This window comes from Schistocerca americana, chromosome 5 (assembly GCF_021461395.2).
Source record: "Schistocerca americana isolate TAMUIC-IGC-003095 chromosome 5, iqSchAmer2.1, whole genome shotgun sequence".
Lineage (NCBI taxonomy): Eukaryota > Metazoa > Arthropoda > Insecta > Orthoptera > Acrididae > Schistocerca > Schistocerca americana.
The window spans coordinates 28,525,116-28,550,254 of record NC_060123.1 but is presented as its reverse complement, the minus strand read 5'-3'; the positions used below and the strand labels follow the sequence as shown (position 1 = coordinate 28,550,254).

Genomic DNA, 25,139 nt, shown 5'->3' with positions numbered 1-25,139 from the left:
AGAATGCTATTCCAAGATTTTACACGCATGCATGTAAAAAATACACCGTTTTAAAATCAGGTAGTTCTTTTGAAACTAAAAACATTGTAATCCTATGTATAAGTTAGAACTTTCTATCTTCTATTACTTTAGACAAAAGGAGATCTGTGACAACATGGGCACTAAATAGTAAAACACTTGTCTTGATAGCCAAAATAATTTTATTTTATCATATTATGACATGTTTCTGAAGAACCCTTTATCATCAGATAAGTGGCATCAAACATTCGATATAAGACAAGATGTTAATAGAAATACTTTCCAACAACACAGTAAAAATGAAAACATACCTATTAAAGTCAATACAGAGTATCATGTTGCTTCCTACATAACTGCATCAGTGCTCAACTGATATAGGGAGTTTGACATTGTATAAAAAACGTTAATGATGTGATTCTTATTGGTCTATTCAAAATTCTGATTGCCTGTACTATTGCTTTTAAATATTTTGGGTGAAACTTACGCAGTGACCTATTTCAACTGGTGCCAATTTCCTCTATGCAAATTCCAGCAGCTTTGGAGTGTCGCAGCTATGGCCTTGTTAGTACAAATTTAATATATAGAACATAAATAACATATACAGCTTTTAATAAGCGAAACAGTTGAGTCCAAAGCACCTCTCTCATGTAAGGCAGGGATGTTAATGAAGCAGATCACAATAATGTACGCCATTAAATATCTGGGAGTAATGTTGCAAAACAATATGAAATGGAATTAGCATGAGAGGAGTGTGGTAGGGAAGGTGAATGGTCAACTTTGGTTTGTTGGGAAAATTTTGGGGAAATGTGGTTCATCTATAAAGGAGAGAACATAGGCCTATAAGACTAGTGCGACCTATTCTTGAGTACTACTTGGGTACTTGGGATTCGTAGCATGTCGGCTGAAAGAAAGAAATCAAAACAATTCAAAAGTCAGCTACTAGATTTGTTACAACATGTAAGTGTTATGAAGACGCTTTGGGAACTTAAACTGGAATCCTTAGAGAACAGGCATTTGAAGCTGACTGCAGAACAATTCTAATGCTGCCAATATACATTTTGCATAAGGACCACGAAGATAAGATATGAGAAATTAGGGCTCGGACAGAGGTATATAGATAGTTGTTTTTTCCTCACTCTTATCTGCAAGTGGAACAGGAAAAGAAACAATTAGCAGAGGTAGAGGCTACCCTCCACCACAGTGTGTACAGTGACTTGTGGAGAATATTTATACACTACTGGCCATTAAAACTGCTACACCAAGAAGAAATGCAGATGATAAATGGGTATTCATTGGACAAATATATTATACTAGAACTGACATGTGATTACATTTTCACGCAATTTGGGTGCATAGATCCTGCGAAATCAGTACCCAGAACAACCACCTCTGGTCATAATAACGGCCTTGATACACCTGGGCTTTGAGTCAAACAGAGCTTCGATGGCGTGTACAGGTATAGCTGCCCATGCAGCTTCAACATGATACCACAGTTCATCAAGAGCAGTGACTGGCGTATTGTGACGGGCCAGTTGCTCGGCCACCATTGACCAGACATTTTCAATTGGTGAGAGATCTGGAGAATGTGCTGACCAGGGCAGCAGTGGAACATTTTCTCTATCCAGAAAGCCCCGTACAGGTCCTGCAACATGCGGTCGTGCATTATCCTGCTGAAATATAGGGTTTCGCAGGGATAGAATGAAGGTTAGAGCCACGGGTCGTAACACATCTGAAATGTAATGTCCAGTGTTCAAAGTGCCGTCAAGGGGGACAAGAGGTGACCGAGACGTGTAACCAATGGCACCCCATACCATCGCGCCGAGTGATACGCCAGTATGGTAATGACGAATACATGCTTCCAATGTGCTTTCACCGGGATGTTGCCAAACACGGGTGCGACCTTCATGATGCTGTAAACAGAATATGGATTCATCCCAAAAAATCAGGTTTTGCCACTCGTGCACCCAGTTTCGTCTTTGAGTACACCATCGCAGGCGCTCCTGTCTGTGATGCAGCGTCAAGGGTAACCACAGCCACGGTACCTGAGGTGATAGTCCATGCTGCTGCAAACGTCGTCGAACTGTTCGTGCAGATGGTTGTTGTCTTGCAAACGTCCCCATCTGTTGACTCAGGGATCGAGACGTGGCTGCAGGATCCGTTACAGCCGTGCGGATAACATGCCTGTCATCTCGACTGCTAGTGATACGAGGCCGTTGGGATCCAGCAAGGCGTTCCGTATTACCCTCCTGAACCCACCGATTCCATATTCTGCTAACAGTCATCGGATCTCGACCAACGCGAGCAGCAATGCCACGATACGATAAACAGCATTCGCCGTAGGCTACAATCTGACCTTTATCAAAGTCGTAAACGTGACGGTAGGCATTTCTCCTCCTTACACGAGGCATCACAACAACGTTTCAGCGGGCAACGCCGGTCAACTGCTGTTTGTGTATGAGAAATCGGTTGGAAACTTTCCTCATGTCAGCACGTTGTAGGTGTCACCACCGGCGCCACCCTTGTGTGAATGCTCTGTAAAGCTAATCATTTGCATGTCACAGCATCTTCTTCCTGTCGGTTAAATTTCGCATCTGTCGTACGTCATCTTCGTGGCGTAGCAATTACAATGGCCAGTAGTGTAGATGTAGCAGTAGCAAAAGTTTAATTATAGCCACCCTGTACAATGTTTCATGAAGAACTCATGGTGAAACAATTACAATAATATAGACATTTCATGGTACAGATTATCTTAGAGTTTTCCAAAATGTATTGTGAGATACCATAATAAATTATTTTGCTGATCAAGAAAAGTTTTTCTCCATTTAGCTTCATAACATGATGAGGAGAGGCGGGGGCAGTACCTGCGAGCCGGCAGTGTTGATGTGCAGCGGGGTGCAGAGGTCGGCATGGTCGCTGGTGTAGCCGGCGTCGCTGGAGCTGGCGGTGGCGGTGCTGGTGGTGGTGGTGGTGCGGTGCTGGACGATGCGCAGCTCGTTGAGCAGGCGCGCCTCGTGGGCCGGCCGCTGGCCCTCGCGCCGCTCCCGGAGCTTCTGCTGCTGTCGCTGCAGCCACGTCAGGCTGCCGCTGCCCACCACCGTGCTGCAACAACAGGAGTGCGAGGTGAAGTCACGCGACGATGGCATGTTGTCTGCAAAGCTACTAACAGATTTATTTATTTATTTATTTACTTTAGTTATTGTTATTCGGCCTAATCAGATTCATGGGGTAAGGCTCACTTTCACAATGGACAAGGAACAACAAGAAGCCAATGGTCTTCTTGTAGCAATACTAAACAGCCAATCAGGTGCAAAAATTGGAATGTTTTAATAAACCTTCCAATTTGCAACTGATTGGCTGTTTACTGTTTCTACAAGAAGATTTTATTCTACAGTTGCTGCTCTATCAATGTACAAAATTTTAAAATGAACAAAATAGTTTTACAAAACATTCTCAGTTACTATGCGTAATTCTTCGTTAGTTACGTCATCAGAGAAATTATTATGAGAACAACTGAGGCATTTTCCAGAAGAAGGGTCTACAGGTCTATGTACCCCTCTTCAGTAAATTATTTAACGGCAATCAAGTCATATACAACATTCTACCCAGGTTTTGTTTCATTATATCAATGCCAGAGGTCTGGGTGCCATATTTTTTTATGGGTGTGCATGGAGCACTTATCAATCAGTTTAATTAGATTAGATTAGATTAGTACTTGTTCCACAGATCATGAATACAACACTTTGCAATGATGTGGAACGTGTCAGGTGAATAAAAGGTGTCTATACAAGATATTACATTACACAAAATATTACATGACACTCAATATTTTTAATTTTTTTGTGGGGGTTGGGGAAATTACCCACTTACTATATCCAAAAATTCATCTAATGAGTAGAAGGAGTTGCCATTAAGAAATTCTTTTAATTTCCTTTGAAATGCTATATGGCTATCTGTCAGATTTTTGATGCTATAAGGTAAGTGACCAAAGACTTTTGTGGCAGCATAATTTACCCCCTTCTGAGCCAAAGTTAGACTTAACCTTGAGTAGTGAAGATCATCCTTTCTCCTAGTGTTAGTGTTTAAAATTCAATAGTATTTTGTTCTGAAATAGAAAGCATATGCTTGAATACTAGCAACTCTAACACAAAAAGTCCATATACATCATTCTGATTTTGTAAACAGAAATACAGTAATGGAATATTCAAAAATATGACACCATCAACAGTGGCATTTACTCGAGTGATGCCAGAAAAAGAAAAGAATGCCAGGGATTTATTTGTGTACCAGGAGATGAAACTTGTTCACCACAGTGACATTAAAAAAGAGCAAAATCTCATTACATGAAGGCATTGGGACGACAGATAAGCAAACCTTCAAGTGTTATCAGTCAAAAGTCTACAAATACCTAGGCATTTTGCTGTTGGTCAAGAGTATGGAAAGCATGTGGTCAGCGAAGAGTACACACACATTCAGGAAAATTAAGAAAAACAAACTGAATGGAGGCAACACCATCAAGGCACTCAGTATCTGGACCATGTCTATCGTAAGAAACACTGCAGGCATTGTGAACTAGACACAAGTAGAGCTGGATAATCTGGAAAGAGAGAACAAAAAAACTTCTGACAACGCAGTGAGTGCCACGAAACGAAATGTAATTTATACTTTCATTTGTTGGGCAATACTTCACGCATTACAGTATCTTTCTTCATTATTGCCTCATTAAAAAACGTGAAGCGTTCTGGTGACATTCTCGGATGTCTGAAATAACTTCTCGTGTCTTCAACAATAATTTATTTCAGATTGTCGCGGAGTAAGCGAGCTGACGTCTCTACCTTATCCTCTCAAGAACACAAACACATCTCTTACTTTTCGTAGTACGCAGCGATTTCACGCGAACAAGTATTACTCTTGCAAATGCTACAACTTTCATTTTAGACGCGAAACTAAACTGTACACAGATGTTGCCGTCTCCACAGACACGTATAGCAAGGGATTTCCTGTATTTGATGACTAAAAGAATTATCCCGTATCGACGCTAAGACCTCGTATGCAGTATATCTTCGCTAATTTATCTCAGTCCTGCAACTCATTTATAGAAATTATCAAAGTATTGACGTATGACTTTGTATTATAACACTGTACGGTACATCACATTACTTATTTACTATTAGATAATGCATTTAAGTTTGAATTTGCCGTATTTAAACTGTAGTCTAATTCAGTTGTCAAACTAACTGAAATAATACAGTCTATGTCTTACTAAACAATAGTTTCAAATTTGAAAAGTTACGACAACAATGAAAGATACTTTACTTAAACGAGCCAATACTGGCATCAGTTCTGAGCCATTGGCAATACCTGTAGCCAGTACACGTCAATTCTCAACTGTACACGCGCGACGTTAGCCATTTGTTCTGAACCAACGCTCATTACGCGTGGACAATAGACGTTAATCGTCAACAGTCGAGATTGTTGAACAAATACGATTAATATCGAACTAATAGCGTCTAATTCGCCTCCTATGCGAGTTAAACGGCTTTGTGTTTATCTAGAAAGTTGAAACAGAAATATCCATGTCTAGTATCTGTCAATAACAATTTGTTCAAAGTGAAAGTGTAAAGCTGTCAGGACTTTTTTATTTTTTTATTTTGAGAAATGTCTGGAAAATGTTAACTAAAGCAAAAGAAGTAGGTAAATACGATTTTGTCAGATCCTGGCCTCATGATGGAATGATATTTAAGTTAAAGTTCAGTGTTTAAAAGAAGCTCTTTAATATTTAAATTCAAAGTCATTAATACGGTATTTTACACTAAACTGATTAACATAAGTTTTCTCGTTACCACATCGTGCATTTTCTTCACTTAATAAAATAATAGCTGATTGGTGTAAAAATTTGAGGTTACCGCTGATGTCCCGTTTTGGGTGCTGTAGAAATTGCCAGCCCTAGCAGTCAAGCATAAGGAAAATCGCTCGTCACGCTTGATCATTTTACCAGGACATAGTTATCAGACATTCAGCTGTAGCCATTGGGGAAAAATACGGAAAATGGTAAATCAGAAAAGACATTCTGGTACGGCATTAGATTTCGACTCGTCCACAATACTGCCGCGCAATTTTATTGATTATCTAACGTAAACTACGACTTAACATTTTAATTTTCAAGTTACCTGTAATTTTATAATTATGGACTTGTGCTGTGAGTGTATATACTTCATACAGTATGTAAGGAAGTGCTACGGCGCAACTTAGGAAAAATAATACATTCTTAATGTACACTCTTGCTGCATTTGTTTTAGAGTAAGTTCCTCAATGAAGGAACACATTAGAACCGTGGACTCTTCTGTCTACGATTGTACTTCGCGCACAGAATATCTTTTTTACACACTGCTGGTGGAATTAGTAGCTGTGTGGCTGCAACCCGGGGGCTGTGTTATTAAAGTTTCCGGTTTCGCAACAGCACTCGCTTGCGCTGGGCGACATTCGAACAATTTCCGGCCCACAGCAAAAACGGACCACACACACGCCTGCTGCCGACAAAATTGCAGTAATTTTCCGCTTGTGTGGAGGGAAGCTCTGTTGCAAATCCAGAAGCGGAGTACTCAGCCTTGGGATTTGCTGCGTCGTACACCTCAGAATGACAAGCAACAATTGGCAGACTTTTTTCCCCCCTTGGGCAATACCATCTCCACTAGTAATAACGATGTCTGCGTCGGAAAGGTGAATCGCAACCAAAGCGTTAAAAAATTTTACTGGGACTTACACAGAAGCTCATGCAGTCTCTTAGATTTTCTGTACCTCCCACTGCTGCAACTGTCTTCTTCTGCTTCGTTAACCTTTCTCACTCTTCACCTGCTCCTCATATTCCTCTTCCTTCCTCTTTAAATTAAATAAATTTTCTGACCTCAAGCCCTAGCCCACGCCTGCCCCATCCCGTTCTAACACTTTGGACTACTGATTTCTTTAGCATGTCGACTCACTTTAGTTTTTCAGTGCTCAGGTTGCCTGTGTCCTTCAAATTTATACCTACGGTTTACTAATACACTTTCCGCTTTCTATTTGTAAGTTTCATTTTTTTATTTATTCAGTATGCTGCATATTTTTCCAGAGTGCTGCGTATTTTTTTTTAATTTCCCAGAGGATTTTCTTTTCATTATTTGTTTATCTGTTTACTGACGTACTGATCAACTGCAACTAAAGTCCAGGCTTTCCCTTTAAATTAAGTAATTTTGTTTTTATATAATTATTTTACTGTAAATCATTATGGGCCGCCCGGAGTGGCCGCACGGTTACGGGCGCCATGTCACGAATTTCTCGGCCCCTTCCGCCGGAGGTTCGAGTCCTGCCTCGGGCATGGGTGTGTGTTGTCCTTTGCGTAAGTTAGTTTAAGCAGTGTGTAAGTCTAGGGACCGATGGCCTCAGCAGTTTGGTCCCTTAGGAATTCACACACATTTGAACATTTTGTAAATCATTGTGTGTTTCGGTACTGGCGGAAATTTTAGAAGATGTAACAGTTACGACAGTTGTGCGGTACCAAAACCCTTCAGTGCCTTCAGCGTTTGTCCCTCTAATGGTAGGTTCCGTTAATGGCAGTGCCAACCAGTGTTACACACCTTCATTTCACGAAACACATAATTTAGCCTAGTACACATCAGGAACTATATACGCCCCTTCCCTCGACGACCAGTTACGATTCTAACCAGCTATCTTCGTGTGTAGCACCACTGCACTAGCGCGCATCGGTGATATCGGTTATGGGGATGAGTGGCTGTTATACCTGGCTATCAATTTACATAACTTGAGGAGTACCCTCACAGCCAAGACACATACAACGTTTAGGAAGCAGTACCTCAGTTCGACAAGCATGGCGAAGGAAATAGTCTTGAATCTGTTAAGAGACATTCACACCATTCGGCTAGCCGCCTGCGTAGCCGAGGTCGCTTATTTACACTTGCGCGGTGGCTCTCGACTAAGAGCTAGTGGTTCAAATCCTGGTGGCAGAAGAAATTTTGAACTCCAGTATTTGGCAGGCAGGTGGGGAAGAGGTGGTCTGCATGGTTTCTGACCGCCTGACTTTGAGCTAACGCTCTAGATTAAATTTCAAAACAGCCTGCAGTGTCTCACGGAGCTAGGGTATGTGACCACTGATAGTGATCCCTTCACCTGGTAGTTACGTTAAGCTAGGCAGCCCCCTTTGGTGCTATTAGAAAGAAGTTGACTACATAACGACTCCTGGTTTAACCTTTTCCCTTCTACCACCATCACCACATCATCATCATCATCATCAACAACAACAACAACAACACGACACTACAGCATAGATACACATAATGCAATTGAAATATTCCTTCTCGTCCAGTCCATGTAAAAATCAGTTTGAAGAAAGATCGCCAGCCTCGCTCGGTTCGACCCGCGAGACATGGCTATACTTCTCACAACTCAAAAGTGAACAACTAAAAGCCCTATGCTATCAAACTCCATAGCTCAGTGGTCAGCGGAAGACACGAGTTCGATTCCCAGTAGTGTCTGAGATTTTTCCTTGTTGGCTGGACTGGAAGAGGGTGTACTCTGCCTCGTGAGTCCAACTGAGGAGCTACTCGATCGAGAAGTAGCGGCTACAAGGTCACAAAAGCCGACAGCGACAGGCAGAGCGATGTCCTGACCCTATGCTCCCCATACCACATCCAAATAATGCCACTGGTAGAGGACGACACGGTGGTCCATCCGACCGAATGGGCCATTTGGGCCAAAACTCTGTAGCTGTCTAACTACTCTCAGTAAATATTCCGAGACCCGACCACTTGACTGGAATATGTCGACCGTTAACAGTTCAGTACAGCGTCTCCAGATTACTGCTAGCATCTCTCGTCGAAAATAACCACTACAACAAAAGGGGAATACAGTTCAAAGTTGCCGGCCTGTGTGGCCGAGCGGTTCTAGGCGCTACAGTCTGGAACCGCAAGACCGCTACCGTCGCAGTTTCGAATCCTGCCTCGGGCGTGGATGTGTGTGATGTCCTTAGGTTAGTTAGGTTTAAGTAGTTCTAAGTTCTAGGGGACTTATGACCTCAGCAGTTAAGTCCCATAGTGCTCAGAGCCATTTGAACCATTTAGAACAGTTCAACTTCAGAAGGGAAAGAGGCATACAGAAACATCACTTTCAAATTTCTGTGGAAACAAATATAATTCTTTAGCTCCTACTAAATCTCCCAAGTCTGCCTTGTTCAGTGCACTACCTTGGCTCCGCGACCTGTTGCAAGCGCTTGTGTACAGCTCACGTACACGCTCACTTAAAGGGCAACGCTCGTCTAGGACACTGGAAATCCATGCCCGCCCACGGGAAACCACTTTTGAAATATTTCAAGAAATAACCCAACTGATCTCGAAGGATCATTCTCTCTGAATTACATACAAATCACCACCTCCACCCCAGAGGGCACAGGACTCTTGAAACCCACAAGCGCTGCTGGCCGATCGCACGATTTCGCGAATGCCAAACTGCTCCAAAAATTATTTCGCATTTAGCGTATCTAGTCAATCTGAAGCAGTACCAGAATGGAGGAAATTTCATGGGCCATTTTCAGCTACCGATACCCGCCCCCCGTAGCCAGAGTCCATAACGCATGCATGTGTGGTGGCGCCCAACTCGCTGGAAAGTAGGTTAGAATTCTGGCGGTGGATAAAATTTTCTCTGCCAGTGTTTGATTATCACGGGGAGGACAGGTGTTGGCGTCAAGTTCCTAACCACTAGAACTTTCTGTCAATGTCTTGTATTAATTTCCAGACCTCTCTGCAGTGTCTCACGATGTGAGAACTTGTGACACTTTTGATGGAGATCCGTCCGTCGGTGGAGGACGTTTAGCCCCGTCGTCAATTTGACTGATTGGTTGATTGATTTCGGGGGAGGGGACCAAACAGTGAGGTTATCGGTCTCATCAGATTAGGGAAGGACAGGTAAGGAAGTCGGTCGAGCCCTTTCAAAGGAACCATCCCGGCATTTGCCTGAAGTGATTTAGGGAAATCACGGAAAACCTAAATCAAGATGGCCGGACGCGAGTCTGAATCGTCGTCTTCTCGAATGCGAGTCCAGCGTGCTAACTACTGCGCCACCTCGCTCGGTGTTGTTATTTGAGAGGAGTAGGTATGTACTGGCACTAGGTTTCACATTATTCCTTCTCCATCATCATCATCATCATCATCATCATCATCATCATCATCACAAACATAACACCGCACTATATGCAAATGCATTACACTCACCTACAGTCAGTAAAAAGTGGCCAATGTGCGCAGAGGAAGAACACCCTTTCCGACGAAGCTGCTGAGCTAACCTTTTGAGCATTTTCTAGCCCCCATTTGTAGTGCTTCTGTAAGGTGCAGCTTCCTGATAAGACTTTCTGATGGTTCAAATGGCTCTGAGCAGTATGGGACTTAACATCTGAGGTCATCAGTCCCCTAGACCTTAGAACTACTTAAACCTAACTAACCTAAGAACATCAGACACATCCATGCCCGAGGCAGGATTCGAACCTGCGACCTTAGTGGTCGCGCGGTTCCAGACTGAAGCGCCTAGAACCGCTCGGCCACCTGGGCCGGCAGACTTTCTGAAGTTTGCTGCTAAAGTTGGAAAACACCGGCTGTCACGGGGAAGTTACTCGCCCTTAAAAACCTGCCTAATCTGTTCCGACCGCCTTTTATTAACGAGGGTTGGGGAAAGAGCGGCCCATCGTCTTCAGACCGACTAAATAATCCCTGCACTTTGCAGTCAGAAGCTGACCGAGGCACTGACAATAGCGTGCAGGACTAGCACGCATGGGCTTTCAGCAAAAGATACGTTACACAGTCACCTTAGTTAACATTTACACTTAGGTCGAATAGTTCGCCACGCTGGTCCGGATTTCGGATTACAGCGATAACGATTACAGGATGGTCAGCCCTAGAAGCAAACTCGACACCTGTTGCAAAAAAATGTTCGAATGTGTGCGAAATCTTATGGGACTTAACTGCTAAGGTCATCAGTCTCTAAGCTTACACACTAGTTAACCTAAATTATCCTAAGGACAAACACACACACCCATGCCCGAAGGAGGACTCGAACCTCCGTCGGGACCAGCCGCACAGTCCATGAATGCAGCGCCTCAGACAGCTCGGCTAATCCCGCGCGGCACACCTGTTGCAAGGCGGCCCTCACACGATACATACAGTTTTGTGTGGACAATGAATCGGTGGTGTTGGCAGAGGAGGTGGACCTCATTTCGAGAATTAGGGTGAAGATGATCGCGGCGTGGACGCATGCTGTCGACGACCCCGCTCGTTAGCGGGTACTGAACCAGTCTCGCCTCGGCATGGCTTGCTCGCCGCTCGCTTCCTCCTACGGACGCCGCCCTGACCCCTGCTGCGTCGCACTCGGGGTGTGTCTGAGGCGGTCACCGTGCCGTGGGAACCCGCGCGCCTTCCTGCTTCGTGCAGAAACACCTGCGCGTCGAGCCCCTCCCCAGTCACGCCACGACCAGGAAGTGCCTCGGTTCGCGCGCTGCGACACTCTGGCTCGCCTCTATAAGCTGCCCCCCCCCCCCCCCCAAGCCCTCGCTCCTCTGTCTAGATCCGCGTTCGCACGCCTGTCGCCTACTGAAAGAGCTTTCTTTCTTTTTGCCCTCTAGCCGGCCAGAGACTTGATCCCCATAACGGGCTCGGTCCTCCGTGAGCTAGCGAAGTCACACATGGCCAAAGGGGACTTCTCTCCTTGGCACCAGTTGTCAGCTGAAGGTGATCAGCATGTCGTTGGTGTCTACACTTTTACACTCAGCTGAAAAAATTACTAGGATAACGATATGCACATATGCGGATGGCGGTACTATCGCGTTCGCACTATACAGGGTGTCCCAGCTATCTTGTCCACCCAAAATATCTCTGGAACAATAACAGCTATTGGAAAACGACTTTCACCGGTATCAATGTAAGGCTGGGGCCCGTGAATGTACATATTTGGAAACATTCTAAAGCGAAAGCATATGTGTTTTTTAACACAAACTTATGTTTTTTTAAATGGACCTCCTATATTTTTTCTTCAGCAATCCATAGCATGACAAAGCACATACACAATGGCGTTGATTGCATCGAAATATTCCCATTACATCCCGAGATGAGACGCGAAGTTGACGCTTGAAACACCCGACATGCGCTGCTAGCGCACGTCCTGAGGCTCAGGCGTGAACCCCATGCTGCCCGTAATCGCGATGTGATTGACATGTGTAATCACACCTCCATACTTATCAAGAGGTCCGAAACAACGGTAAAACTTTTAGTCCACTTGCTCGCTTCACTAAAACCATCAACATGAATTTTGCTATTACGGGTGAATGATTAACTGTCACTTGCGCTAGATCTACAGTAATGTTTTAACGTTGAACGGCATTACCTTTTTAGTAACGGATTAACGATAAGCGAAGTTAACTTTGTGACTAACGTTGCGGTACACAGATATGTTACAGAACCGCATCACCCCTAGCCTATGGGATAAATACCTGCTGGAATGTACGACGTTAATGCAAGATGGCAGCAGACCGTATTATTCGTTTCGGGCCTCTTCATAAGTATGGAAGTGTGGTTACGCTTGTCAATCACATCGCGATTACGGGCAGCATGGGGTTCACGCCTGAGCCTCAGGACGTGCGCTAGCAGCGCATGTTGGGTGTTTGAAGCGTCAACTTCGCGTCTTAATATCTCGGGGTGTAATGGGAATATTGCGATGCAATCAATTCCATTGTGTATATGCTTTGTCATGCTATGGATTGTTGAAGAAAAAATATAGGAGGTCCATTTAAAAAAACATAAGTTTGTGTTAAAAAACACATATGCTTTCGTTTTAGAATGTTTCCAAATATGTACATTCATGGGCCCCATCCCTACATTGATACAGGTGAAAGTCGTTTTCCAATAGCTGTTATTGTTCCAGAGATATTTTGGGTGGACAAGATAGCTGGGACACCATATATATATATATATATATATATATATATATATATATATATATATATATATATATATATAAAACCAGTGCAGTGGCGGAGCTGTCATTTGTGATTCATCTGAAAAGGTTTCCTACGTCTCAGCTGCACAATGGGAATTAAGAGACCTTGAACGCGAAATGGGAGTTACAGCTAGACGCATGTGACATTCCATTTCGGAAATCGTTAGGTAATTCAGTATTCCGAGATCCACATTGTCAAGAGTGTGCCGAGAATACAAAATTTCAGGCATTACCTCTCACACCACTGACAACGCAGTGGCCGGCGGGCCTTCACTTAACGACCGAGAGCATTGGCGTTAGCCTAGAGTTGTCAGTGCTATCAGACAATCAACACTGCGGGAAATAACCGCAGAAATCAATGTGTGTGTGTGTAGGGGGGGGGGGGGGGGGGAGGGGGAAGATTAGGCGAGCGGTCTAGGCGCTGCAGTCATAGACTGTCGACTCCTCCCTCGGGCATGGATGTGTGTGTTTGTGTGTGTGTGTGTGTGTGTGTGTGTGTGTGTGTGTTTGTCCTTAGGATAATTTAGGTTAAGTAGTGTGTAAGCTTAGGCACTGATGACCTTAGCAGTTAAGTCCCATAAGATTTCACACGCATTTGAACATTTTTTATATCAATGTGGGACGTCCGAAGAACGTATCCGTCAGGACAGAGCGGCGAAATTTGCCGTTAATGAGCTGCAGCAGGCGACGATCGATGCGACTGCCTTTGCAAACATCACGACATCGCCTGCAGCGCCTGTCCTGGGCTCGTGACGTCATCGGTTGGACCCTAGAAAACTGGTCAGGTGAGTCCCGATTTCAGTTGGTAAGAGCTGTTGATAGGGTTCGATTATGGCGCAGATCCCACGAAGCCACAGATCCAAGTTGCCAACAAAACACTGTGCAAGCTGGCGGTGGTTGGGTTGGGTTGTTTGCGGGAAGAGACCAGACTGCGAGGTCATCGGACTCATCGGATTAGGGAAGACAGTTTAATCAAATGAAACTGTGGTGTTCCTGAGACCTTTTCAAGTGTCAAACGTGCATGATAGAAGCCAGGTCTCCTCCTCTCTCTAACCACTACACCAGCCACTCACAGTGGCACTGCGCAATCGCATGGATTACCCTAGCGCGCTCCACTCCGCAATCCAAATTCCCATTCACGCCTCAGCCCAGTTGGTATTGTCCCTATACTCGAACAGCCTTGTAGAGGTTCTCCAACTGTATTGGAATAACATCTCAGCGTCGTACGAAATGGGGTTCCTGCCTGAAACATAGGCACAGGTGCTTTGATTAAGGTGTAGTAGGGTTTTCCGTGCAGTTGTGCAAAGCCACTGCGCCAGGGTGGCGTAATGAATGGTTAGCGCATCCGCTTAGTGAGCAGGAGACCCGGGTTCGAATCCCGGCCTCCGTAAAAATGTTCATTCGTCGCTTCAGTCCGCATATATACAGCACATACAATGTGCTTCCGTTCTCTAATTATGTCATATCTAGAAACGTAAAAAAAATATAACAGTTAAGCTACAGTTCTGGCGTACTCTTTGGTTTGTATACAGGGTGAGTCAGGAGGAAAGGTACATTCTTTGAGGGGTGATACTAGTGGTGATTCTGAACAAAAAATTCCTTATGAACATATGACCTTTTCTTAATCGTTCCCCGGTAAACCAACGAAAACAACTAGGAAAGGGAAACGTGTAGCATCGTCCTTACCAACCGTGTCAGTACGCAGTTCACTTGCGCGAAGTGCAGTTGTTTACCTCAAGTCTCACAAGGGGAGGCCGCCAATTGTGAAATTCAGATTCGATTCATACTGCGCATAATAAAAGCTCATGGCCAGAGGTGCAATGTGGCAAAGCACCAAGATGCACTTCTCAGCCGTTGTCGAGAAACCGACAGTTAAAAGAACCGTTGCGGTGAAATAGTCTCTACGATTAATAGTTTTCTACAGCGTCGTGGCGCAGCGGTAAGCGCTCGGGTTCGTAATCCAAAGGTCGCCGGATCGAATTTTGCGCCCTGCAACTCTTTTTATAATTAGTTTTTTGTAATTCAATGAATTGCTTCTGCGTGTTGTTGAAGGCGGATCGCTCTCCAATTGTACCGCCTCCATTTTTCCGTTTGTTTAACAGGGTGTACCAAAGCTCTCCCGTCCGCACTGATTTTCGACGATGTTATAAGTTGCGCTAGGGACCGCATGTACCTTTTTTCGAAGTTAGCAGGCAACTACGCTAGTTATGCAGCGGGTCGTTTCGGCCCATTCAACGTCTGTTCTTCAAGTGTAACGAGCGAGTAACGGAGTTTATATTTCATACCTGCCACAGCAAATTTGTGTTCGTGGGGTCTCTATTCTAATTCCAACGTTTGACTTACGCTATACGTATTCGTTTCGGAATATCGTTTCTACGTCTTCCGTTAACTATACGTGGTTAACATTATGAAGACAATTAATAACGTTTGTGAAATACAACTTTGTTTACGGAAAACATAATGATGTTCGAAGTCGCCAGTTTTTCCACGACAAACGACTCTCAACAACTTATTATATGCATAATTGTTGCAACTGATTGCCGGGAATTATATATATATATATATATATATATATATATATATATATATATATATAATTACAAAAAAACAAATACTAAAAAAAAGGTTGGATAGCGTGAGATTCGATCCGGCGACCTTCGGATTACGAACCCGAGCGTTTACCGCTGCACCACGACGCAGAAGGTTATTAATCGTAGAGAGTATTTCACTGCAACAGATTGTTTTAACTGTCGATTTTCTCGACAACGGCTGAGAAGTGCATCTTGGTGCTTTGCCACATTACACCTCTGGCCATGAGCTTTTATTATGCGCAGTATGAATCGAATCTGAATTTCACAATTGGCGGCCTCCCCTTGTCAGTCCGACAGTGCCTGTCGTAGTGCAAAGTACTACAGTGAACAACGAATACCGTTTTGTGTAGTGAAAATGACACAGATCGCCATACATGCAGAGTATGCTGACATGGTGTTTGTCTATGGTTTGCCCAATTGGAATTCCAGAACTGCTGTTCGAGAATACCAACAACGATTTCCGAATAGCAGGGTGTTCAGCAGGCTGTTTCACGGACTGCGTCAGTGTGGTACGCTTCCCGGCGTCACCGTTGTCTCTGAACGTCCCGTACAACAAACTCTAAACGTAGTTGGGAACATTCTTCAAGTAGTGGAATGCAACCCTACTAGTTCTAGAAGAATTGCTGCCCAACTTGGTAGTCCACAAACACGAATGATACGCACACTACACGAGCACGGTCTGTATTCCTTTCATCGGCAGAGTGTACAACATCTGCACGGAGGAGATGCTGCCGCCCGGCAAGAATTCTGTCAATGGAGCGTTGCCAATGAGCGATTAATTCCACGTATTCTGTTCACTGATGAGTCAACATTTACCCGCAACGGAACCAACAACACAACTCTCTTGTATGGGCAAATGAAAATGTGCACGCTAATGTGGAAACGAATTTTCAACGACGTGTGGTGCGGTATTATTGATGACCAATTCATCTGTCCAGTTGTTTTAGATAACCGTCTTACTGGGATACGGTATCTTGAGTTTCCTCAAAATGTGTTACCAGAATAGGTGGAGGATATCCCTTTGCCAAGAAGAGCTCTTATGTACTTTCAGCACGACGGAGCTCCTACACATTCCGTACGGCCAGTGACACAGTACCTTCAACACAACGTATCCTGGTCGTTGGATGGGTCGCCGTGGAGTCATTGCTTGGCCACCGAGGTCACCCGATCTTACTCGATCGGATTACTGTTTGTGGGGGGTGGCTGAAGGGCGACGTCTACAAGCGCAGAGTGGACACAAGAGAGGAACTTCTCGCTCGTATTTTATATGTTTGTGCCTAGGTAAAGGAATGCAAAACTGAGCTCCGATCGGCGACACAGCTGTCTACAAGAGCAGCAACATGGAGTGAAGCTGACGATCAGGCCGGCTGCTGTGGACGAGCGGTTCTGGGCGCTTCAGTCTGGAATCGCGCGACCGCTACGGTCGCAGGTTCGAATCCTGCCTCGGGCATGGATGTGTGTGATGTCCTTAGGTTACTTAGGTTTAAGTAGTTCTGAGTTCAAGGGGACTGATGACCTCAGATGTTAAGTCCCATAGTGCTCAGAGCCATTTGAACCATCTGAAGCTGACGATCAACTTTCTGAACATCTTCTGTGAGGAAACTTACACAATTAAACAAACCCTAAAACAACAGTAGCTTAATTTACCGTCACGTGCCCCTTTCCCGCTACTAGGTGTTTTCATTGGTTTACCCGGAGACGGTTAAGAAAAGGGCATGTCTTTATTAGAGGTTTTTTGTTCAGAATCACCAGTAGTTTCACCCATCAAAGAATGTACCTTTCCTCCTCACTCACCCTGTATACATATGAAGATGGTCTTGTAAGAATTGTGAAACCGGTAACGATTTCATTTAAATAAACTTTCTTAAACCACTTGCTGCTCTTCAACCATTTGCCGCACCGAGCGAGGAGGCACAAAGAAATGGCTCTGAGCACTATGGGACGTAACTGCCGAGGTCATCAGTCGCCTAGAACTTAAAACTACTTAAACCTAACTGACCTAAGGACATCACACATATCCATGCCTGAGGCAGGATTCGAACCTGCGACCGTAGCGGTCGCGCGGTTTCAGACTGTAGCGAGGTGGCACAGTGGTTAGCGCATTCGGGAGGAAGACGGTTCAAAATCTCGTCCGGCCATTCTGATTTGGGATTTCCGTGATTTTCCTGAAATCCGTTCAGGTAAATGCGGGGATGCTTCCTTTGCAGGAGCAAGACCGACTTCCTTGCCTTATCGGATGACACCGATGACCCTGCCCCGAAGCAACCAACAAACCAACCACCTGCCGCTGCTTTGGAGTTCCAAATACACTAGAGCCACGATTCTCGTAACTTGTACTCTCGGTAAGATAGCGCAGAGCTGTAGAGTGGTTCAGGGACCGCGGGTAGACTAAAGTTCTAGCAGGTGTTTTCTCGACGGCTGTGCCAGCGGTCGAGTTCGACGTTCCCGCGACGCTAAACCGGAGTCGTCGGACGGCTGCGACAGTCGGGGCTTTTTCTGCGGCCGCGTTCCCCGCGTACGCACCTCTGCGGCTCTCGCGCCTTCCCGCCTACTCCCGCTCCCCCCCCCCCTCTCTCTCCTCGCCCCTCCCTGCATGCTGTTGCTCCGACTGCTGGCCCGGCCACTGCCGACTCGCGAGAGCGCCCCTCCGCGGATGCGGCCGGAGGATGCTAAGTTCACCGGACCTGGATACGATGTGACGTCATTATGACGTATACACGCTACATCGAAAACGGTAGAAACCGTATATCGACTATTCGACTTTTGTGAACTTTCGAGAGATTGTGACAGGGTAGAGCTGTGCTCTGCGCCATTCGTTAAAATGTGATTTGCGTTCCTTGCGTTTAAATCGTGTATTGTACTGTGTTTGTGTCCTGTGCATTGTTTTTCGTTTGCTCGTCTCTAATTATGTGTTCAGCATTCGAGAGACTAATGAGAGAAAAGCTTACCACCATGGAATGCTTTGACACTATCATACCACCATGGAATGCTTTGACACTGCATTCAATCATTTCATACGTCAATCAGTACCAGACACTAACCTTTGGTTAAGATTACATTGAGAAATCCACTTCCCCTCGTATTTCATCTCCGGTCGACGATTTTTCTCCAACAATGCCTCATATTTTTCTTTTTAAGTTCGAAATTCAATCATTCTACACATCAGTCATTACTGGAAACTAAGGTACCTGTCTCTGCGGTCCGAGTGTAAAATTGCTTGGAATTATGGTTGATAAAAGACTATCTTGGGATGGACGTATAAATTACTTAGCTAACAAACTTGCACGAGTTCTCTTTCAGCTATATAAATTAAGAAAAAAAAGTCAGCAAGAGTATGCTGCTACAATCTAATATGTACTGACAAGACCAATTGTATGAAACCATACTAAAATGTTGATAATAAATAAATATTATTTTCGGCGTAAGCATTCAATACAACAATCACACAATCTAATCTGGTCGGGACATAAGAAGACTTCACTTTTTTATGTGGTGTTTTCAAGGCCACGGTCAGGAATATTTCTATTAATATCCAGCTCTTTTATTTTGGCGAAATACATATACGCTGCCACAATGAGCTGTTTTCAGAATCTCACGTGTCAAAACAAACCACTAGCTGACGACAGTTTAGAATCTCGAACGTTCGTAAAAGTCGATAGGTGTGTTAATCGACTAAAGCGTATACACGTCATAATGACGTCACATCAAATCCAGGTTGGGTGAACTTAGCATCCTCCGGATGCGGCCGCGTCGGCTCAGGTAACTTTGGTACCGCGCGTACGTCACGGAGCGGTGCCGGACCCGCCTCCGTCTTCGTTGTCTCCGGCGCGCGGTCGCCGTCTGCCTTTTGTCGGGTCCCCCCCCCCCCCCCCCCCTCCAGCCCACCGCAGGCCGGCCGCCCGGTTCCCGCGACTCTCCGCGGCATTCATACATAATGCAGCAGCAGTGGCGGCGGCAAAGAACTCACCCGCCTCGGGCTGACCCCAGGGTTGACCGAGCCACGACAATGTCCGCGGACCAACAAGAACATCTGAGCCAAGTGACGTGGGACAACTAGAAAACACAGCTGGAATTTTAATTGAGAGCAGCCTGTTCCGTACCCCCTCCCCCTGCCCCCTCCCCTCCACCACCCGTTCGGCCTTCTCGGTTTGAAGTTTTCGTGGACAGTGTCATCACTGCAAGGGAGGAGTACACTTATGAACCTGCGAGGGACAGATTTAGAAACAGCAGCACTCCAGTTACCCCGGCAAATGGCGTGTCACACCGTTGGGATGTTATCAGATCTGCTGCTGGCCATCAGCGTGACTGTAGCGCTCAGGATGGACAAGACGTACACATCAGATCAAAAGTCTTGGGACAGCTATTAGTGGACTTCAATATGAGGTGTTTCCACCTTTCGCCTTTTGACGGTCTGGACTATACTGGGGACACTTTCAGTGAGATGTCTGAGGATCTGTGGAGGAATGGCAGCCCATTCTTCCTCAAGACAAAAAGCCAGAGAAGGTAGTGAGATAGGACGCTGGGTTCTGGAGCGAAGTCGACGTTTTGACTCAACCAAAAGGTGTTCCATTGCGTTCAGGTAGAGACTCTGCACAGGCCAGTCCCTTTCAGGAATGTTGATATCCACCAACCACTACGTCACAGATCCTACTTTATGACAGCATGCACTGTCTTGCTGATGAAAACAGTCATCATCTCCTATCTGTTCCTCTACTGTACGCAGAACAAAAAAAATGGTTCAAATGGCTCTAAGCACTATGGGACTTAACATCTGAAGTCATCTGTCTCCTAGAGTTAGAACTACTTAAACCTAACTAACCTAAGGACATCACACACATCCATGCCCGAGGCAGGATTCGAACCTGCGACCGTAGCGGTCGTGCGGTTCCAGACTGTAGCGCCCAGAACCGCTCGGCCACTCCGGCCGGCACATGGCTTGTGTCTGCATTGATGTTCATTCATGCATATCTCTCGGTGCTTCCATATGTTTGTCCAACCCCTACTGCGCAGCAATGAAGCTTCAAATTAAAAGATAGCAGATTTAAGACTTTTTTAGAAAATGCTTATGATCATGTATCCAAGTCATGGAATAAGTTACTTAGATGATTTGGGCTCTACTGCATGTGACGATGTCTAGGTAGTCAGTAGGACTGTTGATATTTTTAAAAATCTGCGGAATGCATACATCGATAGTTTAAAAATATCATTATCGGCTCTCAATACATCCAAAAAAAGCATCGATATATGACATATCGATGGAAAAAGTGTCGACGTACCTGTCTATACAAATATCGGCTGCACATTCTAAATATACTGCCGACTTTAGAGCTGTATATTTAAGTATTGATTTATTATTAGTTATTCTGTAAATGAACAAGCTAACAGCCTGCGTGTACCCCTTGGAGCAAGAACTGAAAGGAAAACGATGCACGCTCACGCTTGGCGATAACCACTTCGCTAACAACGGTAACTGCACTTCAGTGGCAGAATAAACGGTGTCTGATGGGTCCATCGTTCGGTTTCGTCACATATCGGATTTGTCCGGAACACTTCATGTCGACTTCCCTGCTTTTACATTTCTGCAAACGCCAGCGACCTAGCAGTTGTAGTGTCAAAATAGCGCGATGAAGCAAAATGTTGCCGTTTCTGTTGGTAGCGCCAAGTGCCGATTACGTCACCATTTTCCCCTCACACGTCCCCGCCCATCGCAACGAACAGTCTTGTCATACAGATTTTTGTACATAATTTTCAGAAACTGTTTTTGAAGACTGTCGATGTGGAGAAATAGCACACTAGTTGCGTTTAAAACTGTTTTCGGAAATCGGAAATCTTGTTATCAGACTTCGGAAATCTTGTTATCACACTTCGGAAATCTTGTTCTTCCATTCACACTGCCACTCCCCAGTGCAGTCGGCGTTCTCCTTTTGTGCCACATATACTTGCTTCACACAGTCAAAGAGAAGGACTGGACATCACGAAAGCTCAAAAACTAGGCTCCTAAGTTATTTTCTACTACAATTTCAAAAGAACAGCTTCTAATAACCCTACCACAACAAACATCAAAAGTTAATTATGATTGTAGTGTTGCTCTCGCTACTAAATATTGCATTTTCGGGGAACAACAACGTTATATTATGTGGCAGGTGTCATTAGAGCACAGTTAATAAAGTCATTTCATGAAATAATGGATAAACTAGGCACTCATCTTTTGGTGTTTCCCACGCTGGTCCCGTTGTGAACTCATGGCTCAATCGTCGAAAATCTAGGTAGTGATGATTCCAAGACCGGATGCAAAGAGGCCTAGGTGTTATTCTGCGATATTCAAAAGTTTTATAGATGCGCTTCACAAACCATTCTTGAAGATTAAACTTTTGCAAGTTAGGACAATGGTGATGTAAAAAAGTAATCAGCACTCCGAATTTAAGTTACACTTCTTTTTTTATTACTTTTGTTGCAATACCACGTAACTCGTTCCAAAACATCACTTCACAATATAAAACATACTTGAAAATACCTTCCTCACTATTAAAGGTCTCATTTTATAAACTGACTACAATTTGCGTCTTTTTAACATGACGACCAAAGCTTGACTCTCCAATAACCGCTTACGCGCCCAAAAATCAGAGTTACAAGTACGTCAATGATCATAGTGACAAAAGAAAGAATACACATAAGGATTATATCATTGCAATATATACATATCGATGTATCGAAGTACCTCTATATTAATGAAATCAAATCTGAATGTTGTCACAGAAATATGTTAACTATTTTACAGGAACACTGTAGAATATTGCTGGTATCGAGAGGTTGAGTTGAGGTGCCGTAATGGTTACGTAATCCAAGTACCATTACAAGCTTCAAATATTTTCCGAAAATCGTGATAGAAATTTAATATAAAATAAAAATATCGGCACTCGATATGGCCATTCTAATATCGATATATCGTGCGACGAAATACTACCAATACATCTCGACATTTTTGTAAAAGTATCGATGTATCGGTATTTTGTCAACAGCCCTAATAGCCAACCAAATGCAGGCTGCTTACTGTAACGATCGGCGTCACACAGCACCAGAGGAACTGTACTCGCCGTGACCCGAGGCAGCAGAAATGTGTGCCCTTTTGGACTTGGCAGCTGTTCAGATACGCCGAAGCTGTGACGGGCTGGTAGCGCCAGTGTGACGCCCCCTACTTTGCCCCCAGGTGCTGCGTGGCTGCGCGTCGGTTCTGGAGGCGCGGCCGGGTCCCGCGAGGAGCGCCGGGAGGTCGGGTGGCGGGGTCGTCGACTCCGCGGCAGGCAGGGCTCGGCCCCTTCCGCGAACCTCTGCAGGCGATGCGATGCGAGCCGAGGCGAGGCACCACTCCTCCTCCTCAGTGAAGCGCCTTTGACGTCTGCCGCCGCACTGTCACGCCCCCCTAGCCCAGCCGTATCGCGTTTCGGCGTCGCGCAGCGCCGCGCCGCTCCACGAGTTTCGCGATTTGTCCGGATCGCTGGAGCGCGATGCCTGCAGACACCCGACACCACCTCTTCTGGACCGCCACGCGTGCCTGCGTCCTTCGGCAGCTACTAGCTTACGCACCGGCGCCCACCTACGGCCCTTCGACAAGTCTACGCACTCCGTTTTCCTCGTCGTTAGCATCACAACGACACTGTGGTGGAAGCTGGTTAAGCGAAAGCGGGGTGATAACAAGAGGCTAAAGTTTGTTTCCAGAAGCCTTTTTTTTCCCCTCTGGATGCACCAGTACAACCAGTCCAAACCTACACACTTGCCTCTCCTTTGAAGGACTCAACCTGTCTTTTTCTACAGCTTCTGAGGAATTTAAAACAAAAATGTCGTTGATTTAGTTCATTTTCTGAGGAATTTAAAACAAAAACGTCGTTGACTTAGTTCATAACACATAATTATAAACGGTTACAATTTAACTGCAATTAATTAACACGACTTCCACAAGCAATTTATAAATGAAAAGGTTGAAAAATCAGCCAACCAGTTGCAAATAAAGGTTTATTGACCCTCGACCTAGTTTTCGATATTTGTAAAAATATCTTCTTCAGAAGTAGCGGGCCTTGTTACATCACATGATGGTACATTAGATTAGACGACGCGTGTACCTTATGCCAGACAGTAATACCTTAGTCTCTGGCAACTTATACAAATATTTTATCCTGTGACCCCTATTTAAAGACGAATGGAAAAACTGGTAGAAGCCGACCTCGGGGAAGATCAGTTTAGATTCCGTAGAAATGTTGGAACACGTGAGGCAATACTGACCCTACGACTTATCTTAGAAGCTAGATTAAGGAAAGGCAAACCTACGTTTCTAGCATCTGTAGACTTATAGAAAGCTTTTGACAACGTTGACTGGAATACTCTCTTTCAAATTCTAAAGGTGGCAGGGGTAAAATACAGGGAGCGAAAGGCTATTTACATTTTGTACAGAAACCGGATGGCAGTTATAAGAATCGAGGGGCATGAAAGGGAAGCAGTGGTTGGGAAGGGAGTGAGACAGGGTTGTAGCCTCTCCCCGACGTTATTCAATCTGTATATTGAGCAAGCAGTAAAAGAAACAAAAGAAAAATTCGGAGTAGGTATTAAAATCCATGGAGAAGAAATAAAAACTTTGAGGTTCGCCAATGACACTGTAATTCTGTCAGAGACAGCAAAGGACTTGCAAGAGCAGTCGAACGGAATGGACAGTGTCTTGAAAGGAGGATATAAGATGAACATCAACAAAAGCAAAACGAGGATAATGGAATGTAGTCGAATTAAGTCGGGTGATGCTGAGGGAATTAGATTAGGAAATGAGACACTTAAAGTAATAAAGGAGTTTTGCTATTTGGGGAGCAAAATAACTGATAATGGTCGAAGTATAGAGGATATAAAATGTAGACTGGTAATTGCAAGGAAAGCGTTCCTCAAGAAGAGAAATCTGTTAACATCGAGTATAGATTTAAGTGTCAGGAACTCGTTTCTGAAAGTATTTCTATGGGGTGTAGCCATGTATGGAAGTGAAACATGGACGATAAATAGTTTGGACAAGAAGAGAATAGAAGCTTTCGAAATGTGGTGCTACAGAAGAATGCTGAAGATTAGATGGGTAGATCACATAACTAATGAGGAGCTATTGAATAGAATTGGGGAGAAGAGGATTTTGTGGCACAACTTAACAAGAAGAAGGGACCAGTTCGTAGGATATGTTCTGAGGCATCAAGGGATCACAAATTTAGCATTGGAGGGCAGCGTGGAGGGTAAAAATCGTAGAGGGAGACCAAGAGATGAATACGCTAAGCAGATTCAGCAGGATGTAGGTTGCAGTAGGTACTGGGAGATGAAGAGGCTTGCACAGGATAGAGTAGCATGGAGAGCTGCATCAAACCAGTCTCAGGACTGAAGACCACAACAACAACAACGACCCCTAGTACAATTTTATATTGACAAGGGCCTCTGCCTGTGGAAATTTACTAGTGATTATTCTTTCTGAAGTACGAAATATGTAAC

General features: G+C 44.6%; 1 protein-coding gene across 1 annotated transcript in view; it reads right to left on the bottom strand.

Moving 5' to 3' along the window:
• Positions 1 to 25,139, bottom strand: part of LOC124616737 (tensin) — a 517,648-nt gene that overhangs the window by 44,927 nt on the left and 447,582 nt on the right. Inside the window, exon 9 of the mRNA XM_047145102.1 lies at positions 2,880 to 3,117. Coding sequence (XP_047001058.1) covers positions 2,880 to 3,117 — 238 coding nt within the window. The remainder of the gene's footprint in view (positions 1 to 2,879; positions 3,118 to 25,139) is intronic.